Below are 15,838 nucleotides of genomic sequence, written 5' to 3'. Positions count from 1 at the left end.
TACTGCCTGTTGGGTGTCAAGCTCGACGACGTTGGTGGAGGCAAATGAAGGACGTGATGAGCCCCCTGTCCCCATTGGCTGCACACACATAGGTCTCCCCCGATATCGTTCAATAGCACTCCCTGCTCCTGCCCTGCTTTTCTTGTCCCTCCACTGCCTCTGATGCCATTTGCTCTCTTCTCCAGGCCACTGAGAAGGAAGCCAGGAGATCAGAACTCTAATTCGAAGACTGCCCCTTACAGGGTGATACTGGACAAGCCATTTCCTCTTTCTAAGACCCAGCTTTCTCATCTGTAAAATGGAAACAATATACCCACCTCTCAGGGGTGCTATGAGAATGCGATGAGAACTTGCAAGCAAAAGTCCTTAAATATAGTAAGCACTCTACAGAGTATTTCCCTTCCCTAGTCATCACCTGTCCTCTCAGGTGGGACAAGTTCTGTCCCATTATTACATGGTGTCATGCAACCTAGGCTGCTCCCAATTCTGTGTGATCTTCAATGTGGGAGCTGGGAGCCACACCGAAGGGTAGGTGGGTGTCCAGACCATGACTGGCCCTGCTTCAAACCTCCAGGAGAAAGTGCAAGGAAGAAAGGGTGTGTGGGGGTGGGGTGGGGGAGGTGCTTCCTTAAATCTGAATGGAACATCAACTAGCTGGTTCTTCTCCTCTCTCAGAAGAGGAAACTGAGGCTTGTGGGGGTTAGACTACAAAATGAAGCAGCTGAGGGCAGATCACCCAGCTAGGGTCTTCCCTTCCATCTATTACTCACCACCCCCCACATTTTCTTCCCTTGAGGGGTTCTGGATCAGTGGCAAGTAGTGTGGGAAAAGGAACAAAAAGAGAGAACCTTCAAGGAGCCAGGACCTTTCCGCTAGACTTCATAAAATTTTAACATGAAAACTTCCGCAGAGTAGAAGGCACATATTACATGCAAATCATATGCTAATCACATGCTAATCCAAAGTCTGGTCTTCAGAACTATGACACACACCTGTCTGTCGCCCTGGGGAAAGTTCTGGGGAGACCCCAGGTCAGGACAGGAGGGGATAAATTCCATTTAGGGTCAGGTGACAGAGTTAGAGTTCATTTTAGGATTGGAGAGGGATTAAGTGTCTAATTTAGGATTAGGGTGAGGGTTAGTGCAGTGATGGGTGGAGGTTAAGGCAGGATTCAGACTGAGCTGGGCTCTGTAGTGGGAAGTCTAGAGTCTCATTAAGGGCTTCTCTTCTTCCTTTCCCACTCTAGCCCCGCCACGCCCCCTACACTGACCATTCTGTGTATGCCCTGCAGCACATCATTCTCTGCCAGTCTCCCGTTTCCAACCACACCACCTCCCCAGTACCTCCCAGCTTGGCTGCTGGAAGAGATCTGGGTAGATCTCCCCAGATCCCAGCTTTGGCCCCAGCATCCCTTCTTGAGTCCAGACATTTGGCTTCTGGTCCCAACAGCACTGGCTGGCCTTGGCCCTACCCAGGTCCCTCCTCGGCCGAATGTGACAGCTGCAGGGGAAGCAATAAGGACCTGGTGAGCTGGCAGCTTCATTCCAGAGCGTGGGGAAAGAGCAACAGAACATGAATAAATTCATGGAGCTGGCCCCTCGGCTCCCTGCGAGCCAAGCCTGCTTCCCCCACCACACACACCCACTGCCGTCTGCAGCCCTGCTGGTCACCGCAGCTCACAGCCTGGGCTGGGGATGGGAGGAGAGGAGAAGCTTCAAAGAAAAGAGGGCTAGGGCTGAAAGGGGCTGAGATGAAGGGAGCCTGGGTAGGTAGGATGAGTGGGCTGTGTAGAGAGGGCTTCTGCTGAGGGGAGAAGGGAGAGGGAGAGGGGTGGCAGGACCTACAGTGGATGGAGTCTAAGGATGAGGCAGGGGAGGCTGGTGTGAGACAGGGCCAGCTCTCTCCTCACTCCTCTCTGATCCATCCATCATCCAGCCTGGGGGAGTAGATCCAGAATTAGACATGCACCGGGCTGAGCGGCCCTCAGCCCCCCGAGGAAGACAAATGGTGACAAAGACCTTGAATAAAATTTGTATTTATGGTTGGAGGAGGAGGCCCCTTCCCCCATGACTGCCAATCTTTTCTCTTTCAAACCTTGCAGGCTTGTAGGGGCCTCCCATCACCACGACCCTGACCTAACCTCAGCAACCCCTTTCTTTCCCCATCACTAGGGGAGGATGTAGGGGAAGGGGTAGAGGAAACAATAGATCAGGCAACTACCTTCTCCCCTGCAGGAATGCCTCAGTGTGCCCTGTATCTTCCATCTTACACACATATCCTCAGACATCACAGTCCTGGGTTATCTTAGTCTCTAGGAGTTCCTTTGCAGCTGTCCATTACCAGGGGTCTCCAAACATCTCCACTTTCCCCAGTCCTAGGGTCCCTTTACCAAGCCTCTGTCCCTGGGGTCCCTGGAAGCACAAAATTTCCCCCAAAGGGGCCAGGCTCCAGGGAAGGAGAGAGCCATTGCTTTTTGTACCACCCAGACTCTGATCCCTCACCAAGAAGGATCTAGCAAGGCATCTTCCCTCTTGGCCACCAGAAAGGAGACAGACACTATCACCTCTCACAGAAGGGTGCCTCGCATTTCCTCTGCATTTCAGTCTCAATTAATTTGCATAACCATCCTCACATTTCCTCCCCAAAGGCCCATAAGTGGAATCCAACTTCTCTGGGTTTCCATCTAACAGTAGACTCTTGAGGAAGGGGAGGGGACAGAGACTGCCTGCTCCACAAAGTCTGGGACTAGAGCAGGGGTGAAGCTGGGCTGGGCTGGGCAAGCCAAATGGGACTAGTGCTGCCTTTTGACTCATTCTCCCCAGTGGACTCCCGACTCTTAAATCTTGAGTAGGAGAAATGGCACTCATGGGACCCCAGATTTAGGTGCTAAGAAGAAGACAAATACAAATACCTCCCTTCAAACCCTTCATGCATAAGACCCTCACACGAAGACGACACAATCCCACTCACCCAGGGACATACAAGGCCAGCGTCCCATGGCCACATCGACACTTGCGGGTACACTGTCACTATGCACAGGCCCAGAGCCTACCGCTCCAGCTTGCAGAACCGCCCCGCCCCCGCGTCTTCCCCACAGTTGATATGTCACATTGGAGTCCGAACACGGACCTGGGTGTCTCTCTGCAGCGCGCCATTTACATTTCTCTCTCGATCTGTCAACCTGTCTCAGCTCCCGTCTCTCTCTCTCCGTCTCTGTCTCTGCCTCTCCCCCTCTGGAGATGTCAATTAGTCTCTTTTGGAAGCTTTGTCTCTGTCTCTGCGTCTCTATTTGGTTTTCCGTCTCTTTGATTTCTCAGTCGCTCCTTCTCTGCTTTCCTGTTGGTTTCCTGCTCGCTCCCCGAGGCTGGGCTGCTTTCTCGCTCGTTCTCTACGCCCTGAGCACTGGGGGTCGGGGTGGAAGAGGCTGGAGATTTGCCTTTTCCAGTTCAGTCCAACAAGTACCCGTTGAATCCTTTACCATATGTTAGGTGACCAGCACTGAAAGGCACGGGTTGGTGAATTTCTATCTTTTTGCACACATCCTCCCTCCCCCTTTTTTTGGACCTTTAGCTCTGAAATCTACCTCTGTTTTCTTCTCTGTGTGCATATCGACCCCCTCTTTATCCCATCATTGGCTTTATCCCATTTCTGGTCTCCTCTGGGCTCTGGGAATGTCAAACGGGGGCCGAGGGAGGGTGAAGGTAAAGATACGGTGGGGGCCCGTATCCCTGCAGAATCAGCTCAGGGCGGGGAAGGAACCGCGAAGCCCGGGGGGCGGGGGTAGGGGCCGCTGCCCGCCCCGCCCCCGCGCTTCCAGCTCTGGGCGCCAGGGGTCGCTCCGCCTTCGGCCGCTTATAGCGGCTCCCGGCGCGAGGAGGCTCACACCTCCCGCACTGCCGCCCTGGGAGGGAGGGGAGGGAGGTTAGGGACGGAGAGGCGGGCAGCGCTCACAGGAGAGAGACGCGGGACCAGGGCTCTAGGAGGGGCCGGGTCGCGGCTGGGATAGGAAGGTGAGTCTGTGCTCTCCAACAGCCAGAGCGCAAAACCTAATCAGGAGGTCGAGTCCTGTGGGCGCCGCTGGCAACGCAGAGCCCGGGACGTCCCGAACGCGGGGAACAGTACCCGTTCCCACTGGGAGCGATCCGTCTGTATAGCCGGAGACTCAAGCCGCCGCCATCCGTGAGAAAGCAGCCGGAGAGTCCGGAGAGCAGGTGACTCCGGCATCCTAAATCCGTAAGAAACCAGCCGTCTGAGAAGCCACGATTCCAGGCATCCCGGATCCTTAGTACTGAACAGGGGCGGGTGATAGGGGACCCCCCCAGTTCAGGGCCAGGAGCTGCCACCGGCCTTACCCGCCGCGAGACCTCCGCCCTGACGGACGGGTAGGGGAACCGCACCGCTGCAGAGGGAGTCCGCTGGGGCTGGAAAGCCAGGCGCAGCCGTCTGGGGGACCCAGGCCTGAGCCCGGCCACCGCCTCCGGGGCCTGCGGAGAGCCCCGGGCCAACGCCGCCATTGCGCCCAAGAGTGAGGAGGATCTGCTGGCCCTGGCCGCGTCGCGGCTGAGCCGGCGCAAGCGGGTGGCGGGTGCGGCCGTCGGGGTGGCCATGGTGCTGCTGCTGCTGGTGGCCATTCCGCTGCTGGTGCACAGCTCCCGCGGGCCCGCGCACTACGAGATGCTGGGTCGCTGCCGCATGGTGTGCGACCCGCACGGGCCTCGAGGTCCGGGCCCCGACGGTGCGCCAGCCTCCGTGGCTCCCTTCCCGCCGGGCGCCAAGGGAGAAGTGGGCAGGCGCGGGAAGGCAGGCCTAAGGGGGCCCCCGGGACCTCCAGGTCCCAGAGGGCCCCCTGGAGAGCCCGGCAGGCCAGGGCCCCCGGGCCCTCCTGGGCCAGGCCCTGGCGGAGCGGCGCCCCCTGCAGGTTACATGCCTCGCATTGCCTTCTACGCCGGCCTGCGACGGCCTCACGAGGGTTACGAGGTGCTGCGCTTCGACGACGTGGTGACCAACGTGGGCAACGCTTACGAGGCGGCCAGCGGCAAGTTCACCTGCCCCATGCCCGGCGTCTACTTTTTCGCGTACCACGTGCTTATGCGCGGCGGCGACGGCACCAGCATGTGGGCCGACCTGATGAAGAACGGACAGGTGAGCCTCCCCTCCTCACTCAGCCCCGGATGTGACAGCTGTACCTTTCTGCCTCCCTGCACACCAGCCACATCCGAAGCCCCTTCCCAGAAACAGTGTCACTGAATCCAAGCTTTCCAGGCTGCCAAGAACTTATAGAGCACTCCATTTAGCCAAAGAGGAACTCAGGCCTAGAGGAAGGAAACAACCTACCTGGGAATTCATGGAGCCTTAGGAACAGTGTCAGGGTAGAACCCAGGGCTCAATGCTCAATGTCATTGCAGACCTGCCCTCATCCCCCAGTTATAGGCAATGATGTATTTGGTGACGTGCCTCTGCCAATTTCCTCCTCTTCTAATCCTGTCTCTGTCTACCCTGTCTTCTGGGGCAGCCCTCCTGTCCTTTGTCTTTCCCAGACTTGCCTTTGGCGAGCTATCTGGGCCTGGCTGCTTGGTATTAGAATGGAATTTTGGCTGGCAGTGGGCAGTGGGGAGTCATTCATGTGGGAGTCATTCACCTAGGATTTTCCAGGAAAAGGCTGTTAAAAAAAAAAAAAAGGAAGAAAGAAAACACTCATTGGCTTGCTAGACAGCTGCTCTATTCCTTGCTCAAGGACCAAGGACCAAGCCTAGAAAGGGCCTGGCTCTCAGCTAATACTGAGTCTGTAGGCAGAGGTGGGAAATGGTGTGACAGTTTAGGAGCTAGCCAAGTGGTTAGAAGGAGCGGATTTGGAGAAGAAAGAAGGCAGGGACAGGCAGACCGCATCCTCTCACCCAGTCCTGGAGCTTCAGGCCACACACCCTCTCCAAACACTAGGCCTCCAGGTCCCACTGCACCTTACCCCTGTGCAAGTAGTGGATCACAGCTGCATTGGTTGGGGGGAATAGCCCCCAAGGACTCAGCCTGAGGACGTGGCACGCTTAGTGGCTTAGCCAGAGTGAGAGGCCGCAGGCAATGGGGAGGGGAGGGGGCGCCTGGACTGCTCAGGCTGAGGGGGAGGTTGGAGCTGAGCGGTGACCTCCGAATAGCCCCACAGAGGGGGTGGTGGTGATGCGGACACACCAGGCCTTCTTGTTGGGGCTCTGTCCCAATCCCGGCACCTACCACCTACGCAGTGCCCTCCTCACTCCCAGATCCGCTGGTTTTGGTTTGGGGTTCCCTCCTGGTCGCCCCAGGAACCTGGTGAAAGGGAGTGAGGGTGTATGTGTGTCTGTATGGAGGTGGGATGGTGTATGTTTGTAAGGGAGTGTGAGTACGTGTGTGCATGATGCAAGTGTGTCTCGGGGTGCAGGTGCAAAGATGGAAGTATAGAGCAGTGAGTATCTGCATTTGGCACTGAGTAGGTGTGCGTGGTCTATGCGGGTATTGTGAGGGGGTTGGATGGGGCACTGTGTATCTAGAGTCGGTTTCAGAGGGGGCGGGGACTCCGCGGCTCCCACTCTGTATTCCACAGAGCGGGCGCTGCGGCCCTGGGGACGGTAAATAGTGATTAGAATAATGATAAATAATTAATGAGTTAATAACCAGCCCCTGCGGGACGGGAAGCAGGGGGGCTGGGGAGGGGGCTGGCGGCCCGAGGCGACGGCAGCAAGGCCAGAGGGGAGGAAGGGCTCCCTGCTGGACGGGTAGGCGATACCCATGTCCTGGCATAAGCGGGTGCGGTGAGTGGAAATGAGCTCCCCAGAGGCTTGAACGCATCAGTGCACCTTCCCATGGCCCGCACCTCTGCCCGGTCATCAGGGAAGACAATTCACAGAGCTCAGAGCCTGAGGGAATCTTAGAAATAATGCTCCGCACTCATTTTATTTTAAAACTGAGAATACGCGCAAGCCCTGTAAATAGGGTTTCTGTGTGCAAGGCATTGTTCTAAACACACTTCATTCATTTAACTTAGCAAACCTAAGATATAGGTTCTATTGTTACTTCCTGTTTTATAGATCAGACTGTGGCCTATGAAACTTGCCTAAGTCCCAGGGCCAGTGAATGGCAGAGCCAGGAAAGCTTGGCACTCTCCTGGGCCTCACTGACCCCCGGCTTCTTCCCTCACCTCCCCAGCCCTTGCAGACTGCTGCCTTAGGGTTGCCTTCGCGTTCCCAGCTGCACCGACTCAGCCCAACCCCTCTCGTCACTCCAGCTCCACAGAGAAAGTGAGTGGTCTGTTCTGTTCTCTTTTCTCTTTAGGTTCGGGCCAGTGCCATTGCCCAGGATGCAGACCAGAACTACGACTATGCCAGCAACAGCGTCATCCTGCATCTGGATGTGGGCGACGAGGTTTTCATCAAGCTGGACGGTGGGAAGGTGCACGGCGGCAACACCAACAAGTACAGCACCTTCTCTGGCTTCATCATCTACCCGGACTGAACTGAGCTCCAACCCCCTTGCCCCCTGCTGGCCCCTCCGACTCAGCTCCCCTCCCCATCCACCTTTAGCTGTCCTGCCCAAGGCGCCACCCCATCCTTTGAGAGCCTGGTGATGGGGTGGACTCTTCCCTCTCTGGCAGACAGCCTAATTGGGCAGACTCTTGGTGCTCTGTGGAGTAAGTGGTCAAGGAGAAGGGGCGTTGGGGCCTGAGGAGGAGCAGGGTGGCAGGGAGAGAGATCACCAGCATCCATGTGTCGCAGGAGTTGTAAACCTTATCTAGGAGAGACTGGGAAGTCATGACTCTCTCTTCTGCCCTGAGCTGGGAGGCAGTTCCACTAGTAGGGGATCCAAGGCCCAGAACCAGAAGGGAAGCCTCAGTGGCTTAGGAAGGGGAGAACAGAAACAGAAAGAGCCCACCTAGATGGGGTATGCACTGGTCTTCTGTCCTGACAATTTTCTCTTGCCGTCCCCTCCTCCCCTCAACTCGATTTCCAGACTCCAGGCTCCAGCCTCGGCAGCCCTCCTCTGAACTGGAGGAACCAGTGAGTTCTTTCTTGGCATTTAAAACTCATTCTGTACAGTCCCCATTCCACCCAGACCAGGGCTAGGCCCTGGGGCTACAGTTGCTGTTGCCTCTTCCAATAAAGTGAAGTTGGGAGATGCTTGTGACTGCTTGACTTGGTATACAGAGCAGAAGAAAAGTGGCTGACCCTCTCTCACTCTTCTCAGGGACCCTCACCTGCTTGTCACTCCCCCAGAAACAAAGATTTAGTTATTCCTGGAAAATCTCTTCTCTGAAAGAGCAGGGGAGAAGCTTAGAGCTTCCACTCTGATATGGGAAGGAAGGGGAGTATCAGTCTATAGGAGAGCTTTGGGATCTCACATGGTAGGCTGAGGGAGACAACAGCCAAAGTGACACTATTAAGTGAAGAGTCCATAGGTATGGGTCTGGTGCCTCCAATCTTCTGCTTATTGGAAGAAGCAAGTTCACAAAGAGTTTTCCAGGGGATAAAGCAGCAACTGATGGCTCCTGGGAGAGAGGACTAACCTCAAAGGAGTAGGGAGAAGAGCAGGTCGCCAAAGGCCCACAATTGCCTCCCCTACGCCCTCAGAGCTTGCTAAGGCAGTGGGTGGGGCAGGAGTAGGATGACTGCCTCCCTTCAGGACAGTTCCTAGGTAAGAGAGCCTAGGGAGCCCGAGAGCTCAGGGCTGGCCTCTAAACTGGGGGACACTGCCACCAAGTGGGCAATCAGGGAACAACACCAATAGGAGGCCTAGGTCTGACCAAGAGGAAACAGACTCTTGGATATTTTAGACACTTTATTGAAAGGCAAAGGGTGTCAGCTCCCAGACTCATGGGGAGTGAATTGACAATAAATAAGGGCTAAAGGAAGGATCCAGATAAGGCAGGAGTAGGTGGAAGTGGGTGCTTTCATGATGGAAAGATGTGCGAGGCAGCAGAGCCAACTGGAATAAAACACTGGAGAGAAAGAGAAGACCTTGTCATAGCTCAGCTATCCCTGAACTGTAGCCAACCCTTCCCATTGACTTTCTCTGAAAAGGAGCAGGCAGCCTCTACCCCACGCTTCCCAGGAGGCTCGTTTTGCAGGCATGGCTTGGCTGTGGATTGGAGGCTCACCAGGGCATCCTGCCATTCCAGTAATTTGGCCACAGGGTTGGTGCAGACCCGGGGGGGACCTGAGGGAGGTGTTCGGCTGGTGTAGAAGGCACACTCATCATCCAGGCGGGCCTCATGGAAACAGTGGATGGCGGTCAGACATGCTTTGAGGCGCTGCCTCAGGGCCCGGGTTCGAGGGGCCAGACTGCTGGGGCCTGAGGGCCAAAGGTCAGTGTGCAGAAGTCCCTGTGCTCCCATCACATACCATCCTTCCCATCTTCCTCTCCGCTACTGCTTCCACCCTCCATTCCCCATGACCCAAGGCCAAGCTAATTAGGAGCACAGGGATAGGGGTGCAGCCCTCCCCTACTTCCTCAGGGAGAACCACACTGGGGCAGGACAGATGGTAGAGGAAGGAGTCACTTGGTACAGGGCACTGGATCTAGCTCCCAGTAAGAGGTAATGACCTTCTTTGTTCTATCTTTTCTCAACCAACTCCTTACCTGATTGGTCTGTTGGGGGTCTCAGAGACTGGAGTAAGTGGATAGGAGGGCTAGCACAAAGTGGGCGTTGGGAAGAAAAGATCAGGCTGGTGGTTGTTGGAGGCCACTGACTGCAGCAGGGCTGCTGGCTGGACTCTGGCCTTCTAGTTTCCAGGGGGCAGGCCTCTGATGTCCTGGGCTCTACCCTAGGGCAGGGCTCTGGGGATCCAGTCTTTCCCTGGGGGCTGTGCTGAAGGGGTCCAGGCTCTGCTGGAGGGCAGGGCTCTGGTATCTCAGGCTGTTCCTGGGGTGAGGGCTCTGGTATCTCAGATTTCTTCCTATGGCAGAGCCCTGGGGACCCTGGCTGTATTGGAGGGCAAGGCTGTGCCACTTCAGGCACCATCTCAGGGCAGGGCTGTGATTCTCCATGCTCCTCTGGAAGGCAGGGCCTTGGCAGCCCAGAGGGCTGCAACAGTCCACGAAGGTGAGAAGTCCCAAAATTATGCTCTGGGACATTTTGAGTTCTTGAAATCTCAGCCAGCAGGGGCTGAAGCTTAACCATATCCAGAGAGGAGCCTTGATTAGGGGGGACATACTTGCCCTCTGTCAGCCCCTCTACCTCCTGTCGCAACAGCTGCTGCAGGATACTGATGCGCTGTAGGTGGGAGAGAATACCCCAATGTGATATCAAGATGTGGGTTCAAGTACTCTACTCACACTGTCCTATCACCATATCCCCATCTCCCTGAGGCCTGTCAATGCTGATCAGGCATCAAAGCTGTTGCCTCACAGACCCACCTGCATCTTCAGCTCCTGGAAATTGGGATGAGATCCATTAGGAGTTGTCACAGGTGGTTTCCCAGGCCCCTCCTGCAGCCCTACACAACTATCCTGATCAAACAGTTGTACTGCAATCTGCTCCTGCCAGATAGGAGGAAAGGGGCACATGGGGAAGCAAGACTGGGATACTAAGACCAATCTAAGTACTACCCACATGAAGAAGGCATCAAAATTCCTAATTGAGAGGATCTAGACTTAGATTAGGAGATGCAGCAGAGAAGGATGGAGAGTTGGAGAATTAGGTAGGTTTTCAGTGGGCCCACCTGCCTCAAACTGCTGGGCCTCCAGGCCAACAGGACAGTGAGAAGGGTCTTAGCATGGGAAGGCTTCTGAGACTTACCCAGGGCAGGACAGGCTCTTCAGGGCAGGATTGAGGGGAGAGACCACTCACCCACTGGGCCTGGGACCAGAAGAGGGATGTCAGCAAGACCCAGCACTCCCAAATGGGGCCCAGTCTCCCCTTGCCCCTGTCTTAAGTCTCCCTGTGCTCATACATCACCCTACCCAAGGCTTGGCCTGTGCCAGGCACCTCTATGTCTCCTCTTACCTGCTGAATTCTGGGGGCCGATGGGATGGGTGTGAACTGGGTTTTGGGGCAAAAGGCCAGACGCCGCAACACTGAATATGAAGTCTAGGGAGAATTGGAGGTGGCTGAGCAAGAGTAAGATTTAGCAGGGATCCCTAGCCAGATTCTTGGGCCCTTGCTCAGCCACCAAGAGCTGTGGGTACAAACCAGAGCTGTGGGGTGGGGAGAAGGTACACGCTGAGCCCATCCAAAGGGTGAATGGCGGGTGTCAGTTGATGTTACCACACGGCCAGGCATGGGTTGGGCCACAGGGGCAGGGGAGGGCATCAGGTAGGACTCACGGCTGTCCTGTGGAGAGAAAAAGGTGGAGAGAATGATCCCTTCCCCATCTGCCTTCGACATCTTGTTCTCACCACAGCAGCCACTGTGATTCTTTTAAGACAAACGCAAATCATATCATTCCCTCTTCTGGCCCTATGGTTTCTAATCTCATTCTAAGTAAAAGCCAAAGTCCATACATTGGTTTATAAGTCCCTATTCAACCTGATTCAGTTATCACTCTAGCCTCATGTCCTACCAGTATTTTTACTCTAAGTATCGCTGGCCTCTCCTTTTCTGAGCTGAAAAAACACTAGGTATATTCACTGCTCAGAGTCTCTGCATATGCAATTCTTGGTCTGAAACTCTTCTCCCAGAGATTGTCATGATTCATTCCCTCAATTCCTTTGGCCTTCACTTAAATGCTGTCTTTTCAATGAGATTCCCCTGACCAATCTTTTGCAATTTAAAATTGCAATACCAACTCTCCACTCTCAATTCCCCTTTAGTATCTTATTTATGTAGTTTTTACAGAGAACTTAATACAATCTGACGTGCTATATATTTTATATATTTGTTTTTGTTTGTCTCTTCCTTCCAGAATGTGAATATTTTTATGCCCAGAGCCTAGAACAGTACACACAGTAGATGCTCAATAAATATTTGTGGAGTGAATGGACGAATGCTTTTGACAGACAAGCATCAGTTTTGTCTTGCTCTCAGCATTGATCTGATGATGATGCAAACATATACCAGTGTGTGACCTCTCAGCTGAGTCCCAGACACCTTGTAAAGAGAAGTCAGTTGCATTCTGGAGATGGCCTGGGCCCATCTGGGGTAAACTCAGCCCTAATAATAATGTTCCTGAGGGCCAGTACTGCTGACTCAACCCATAATCCTCAGTGCCAGCTCCTGCTGGGGAGTTCCCCCAAGCACCTCCCACCTCCCCTCCACAGGAGGGTCCCATCTTACCTTGGTGCTTGTTATCCCACCGATTTCTCTTAATGGTACCCGCTGGGCCAGACCGAGGGGGCCCCCTCCTCCTTCATCTGAGTGAGTCACAATCTCACGTTTACCTTCAGGAAGAGAGGAATCTAAGAAGAGACAGGAAATTTGTTGAAGTTTCTGGAACACTCACAAAATTCTGAAATGGGCCTTGCAACCTCTGAAGAGGGGTATGCCAGTTTGACAGCCTCTGCTGCACCATCAGGAACAGGAATTCATCCCAGCAAGCTCTATCCTAAGCCCTGTACTATCTCACTAAATACCTATGAATCTGAACACCATGAGTAGACTGCAGATGTGGTGATGGTTCTTAGGGGCTGGGAATAGAACAGTGAGTGGAAGGTAAATCTTTCAGGGAGAGGGTAGAAATGGGGACCACCTCCCGTTTGAGACATGTGCAACTGGTTACCAACCTCTGTTTTAGGCCCACTTCACCCCACCAGGCCTTCTGAGCTTTCTCTTGTCTTATTCCCTGCTGCAGACTAAGCTCCTGCCCCTGTTCTCTCCCCAGGGCCAGACACACTTACTAGGCTGGGCTGCGTTCTTCAGGGGCAATCCTGAGGCCTGGTTCACTGAAGTTCTGATGACAAATAACAGCAGTGAGCAGTCACTGAGTACCAAGTATGAGCTAAGTGCTTTATAAACATCATCTCATTTAATTCTCACGATAACCTCTAATGATAGTACAAACATTATCCTCATTTGACAGATAAAGAAGCTACGAGAGTTTAAATAAGTTCACACAACTAAGTGGCAAGTCAGGAATCAAACTCAAATCCCATTTATTGCTATTAGTCTGTGCTCTAACCACTACACACAAGCAATAACACCTCTCATTCTTGTCCCTCCCCTTTGGCTCATGATCTGAGGAGACTGATGCCACACTGAGGCCTGGCTATGAAGGTCTGAACTCTGTTCCAAGGACTCACCTCTAGGAAGGTTACCCCTTCCCCTCCTGGGTTGGTAGGAAGTCCTAAAGCTACAGGAGGCCCCAGGTCTGGGGGAACCCTGCATAAGACACTGGGTCAATCTTTTCCAAATGATACTTTCCCACACCCTCTTCTTCTCACCGGCTCCTGCCACCTGTCTCTCTTCTTAACTCCTGGAAACTGGGGCGAGTAGAGGGGTGAAAGGAAGGTCCTGAAGGTGGAATCTGATCCAGAGAAGCAAGAAATGAGAGCAGAGTCACAGCGTGGACCCCAAATCTTCTCCAACCCCATCTTCCCCACAGAACCCTCTGCGGCTCCTCATGAGGTACTATTTGTCCCAGGGCCCAGCCTGTCCTGTAAGCAGATGCTCCCTGAAGCACTGACAGCCAGCCCCTCAAGGGCACTCACCAGAGCCTCTAGCCTCTGGGGACCCAAGGTCTGGCCACGGGGTCCTGGTCCCTCCAGCCTCGAGAAGCAGGAAGCCCTGGCAGGATCCAGACGGTGGACGGGAGTTCTGGGGGCTGAATAAGCTGAGGCCCGGGCACCCTGGGACCCCAACAGAGGCTATCAGCACAGGTTCAGGATCCCCTCCCCATCCCATGCAGTCTGATTACTTTACATCATTACCTGGCCCCTCCGGATGGTGCTTCCTTGGCTCTCTCGAACCAATACTCTCTGAGCCAGACTGAGTTGACGCCCCAGGCAACAGCTCTTTACCCCCTCACCTGACAGGATGGTGGCCAGGGCTGCAGGATCAGCCACAAATTCTGTGGCCCCTGGAGCCTCTGCAAGAAAAGAGGAGAAGGTGAGAAATAATAGGAAGGGTGACGACTAAGGGATCAGGGGCCCTGGTGTAGTCACCTTGTGGTGCAAGGGTGAAAAAAGAAACTCTCATTCAATTGAACTCAGCTCATCAAATGTTCACAGAACTCTACTGTTCTCTAAGTAAGACACTATTCTGGGCATTGGGACCCGGAGATGATTAAGACAAAGCCTGTATCCTCAAGAAGCTATCATCAAACTATAGAGAATAGACTCAAATTTAAAAAAAGACATATCATATAAATGAAGAATTAAGCATCTGATTGTGACTGAGGGAGCAGGAAAAGGTTTCAAAAGAGATGACATTTTGCTGAAGGAAGAGTAGGGAGGGTGGGGCTTCTAATAACAAAGAGCTTCCCAGGAGCAGGGACCAGGGAACCCACAGGCAAGTACAAAGCCCTGAAACCCCACTGTGTCCGTCACACTCCCCCACCCAACCAAAGACGCTGTAGTCTCCAGGCCTCCAACAGGTACCTGTCTGGGGAAGAGGACCAGGTCTCACATTCGGACCCCCAGGACTACTCCTGAGCTCCTTCAGGGGGTTCCGGAGCTGAGTGCTCCCCATCAATCTCTCTGATTTCTCGGTTTGGTGCATGGCTTTCGGCCTGGAGCCTGCTAGGCCAACAAGGGGTCCTTTAATACTAAGCGGTGGATTCTGCACTGATTCCTGGGAGGAAAAGACAACAAAAAGCTGGGACGCTGCGTTGGGCTGCATTACTGGTGTATGCAGCCTCCTTGTAACTGCTACCTTTATCCACTAAGCCCCTCTTACGCTTGGATCTTGGTTCTCCTGGTCCAGGGCGGAGAGTTTGTCCCTGGGGAGAGGTAGGCGTCTCTGAGTAAGTACGGGAATCTTGCTAGGGGTGGGGGATACACCCCGGAGGAGCGGATCCTTCGTGGCTTGGAGTGAGGTCATGATGGCTACAACTGAGACGGGGAAGGAAGCAGAACCGGAAAGCAAAGGTCAGCCATTTCGGGACACTGGTTCTTCCAATCCTGAGGCTCTTACCTATGCCTAAACTGAAGAGCCCCGAACCCCCCGGCTCCTGCAAGGCCTTACTTTGGATGCCACCTCCAGACACTCCGAGTCTATTCTTTCGCCCCAGCACCCCAAGCTGCTTCTCCTCCCCGTGAGCTCCCGTACCCCTCATTCCCTCCAAGATTCTCGTGTCTCACCTTCTCCGGAACCCCTTAGGGCCACCCTCACTTTCTTCGCTTTTTCTTGGACTCTATGCGTCCCCAGAAGCTGCTTTCACAGTTTGTAAAATACTTCAAGCTCCTGATTGGCTCGTCCGCGCTCCCGCGGGGCGCACGACAGCTGACACAGCCGTCCAATCCACAGGCTCCGGGGGCGGGGCCAAAGAGGGACGGGATGTCTAACCTCCTTCTGGCCAGGAAAAAACTGATCCAGTCCAGTCAGCCAATCCGTGAGCGGAGCGCAGGGTAAAAGGAGGGGAAAAAAGGAAGGAAGACGCCGTTTTGAGGACAGAGAAGGTGACGACAGCTAGGGCTGGATGATAACTATGCAATCTTAATCTCGCGAGATCTCGGGACTGATGAGGGACGGCCCCTTGGCGAGAAAAAGCAGTAGCATTGTGGGAAGGGTTGGTCCTCCTAATAGCGGTTTAAGGTATTGGAGGCTGTTCCCAGCTCCTGAGTGAACTCTGGTCACTTTCGCAGCGCCTCGCATCGGCGAAGCCATTCCAGTCACTAATAGGAAGCATCTGCACGTTTGTTCCCAGGACAAGGAACTGCGTCCCAACGAAGCGAGAGGACCGAAGGGAATTTAACTGAGTCTGAAAGAACTGAGCTGAGC

General features: G+C 54.3%; 2 protein-coding genes across 2 annotated transcripts; one reads left to right on the top strand and one right to left on the bottom strand.

Moving 5' to 3' along the window:
* The first annotated feature begins 4,605 nt into the window (after positions 1–4,605).
* Positions 4,606–8,103, top strand: C1QL4 (complement C1q like 4). Its single transcript, XM_077167977.1, has 2 exons — positions 4,606–5,142; positions 7,303–8,103. The coding sequence occupies exons 1-2, from the start codon at positions 4,606–4,608 to the stop codon at positions 7,480–7,482; spliced, it is 717 nt and encodes a 238-aa protein (XP_077024092.1). The 3' UTR covers positions 7,483–8,103.
* A 698-nt stretch (positions 8,104–8,801) lies between these two features.
* TROAP (trophinin associated protein) lies at positions 8,802–15,544 on the bottom strand. The gene is made up of 15 exons (XM_077170802.1): positions 15,199–15,544; positions 14,795–14,949; positions 14,497–14,689; positions 13,828–13,985; positions 13,609–13,746; positions 13,342–13,424; positions 12,799–12,851; positions 12,239–12,360; positions 11,156–11,296; positions 10,970–11,053; positions 10,763–10,822; positions 10,381–10,503; positions 9,604–10,237; positions 9,122–9,315; positions 8,802–8,962 (listed from the first exon to the last, which is right to left on the bottom strand). The coding sequence occupies exons 2-15, from the start codon at positions 14,936–14,938 to the stop codon at positions 8,915–8,917; spliced, it is 2,175 nt and encodes a 724-aa protein (XP_077026917.1). The 5' UTR covers positions 14,939–14,949; positions 15,199–15,544; the 3' UTR covers positions 8,802–8,914.
* Positions 15,545–15,838: the final 294 nt, after the last annotated feature.

Source organism: Tamandua tetradactyla, chromosome 7, assembly GCF_023851605.1.
Source record: "Tamandua tetradactyla isolate mTamTet1 chromosome 7, mTamTet1.pri, whole genome shotgun sequence".
NCBI lineage: Eukaryota > Metazoa > Chordata > Mammalia > Pilosa > Myrmecophagidae > Tamandua > Tamandua tetradactyla.
Note: the sequence above shows the minus strand (reverse complement) of the source record. Positions and strands in the feature narration are given on the sequence as shown.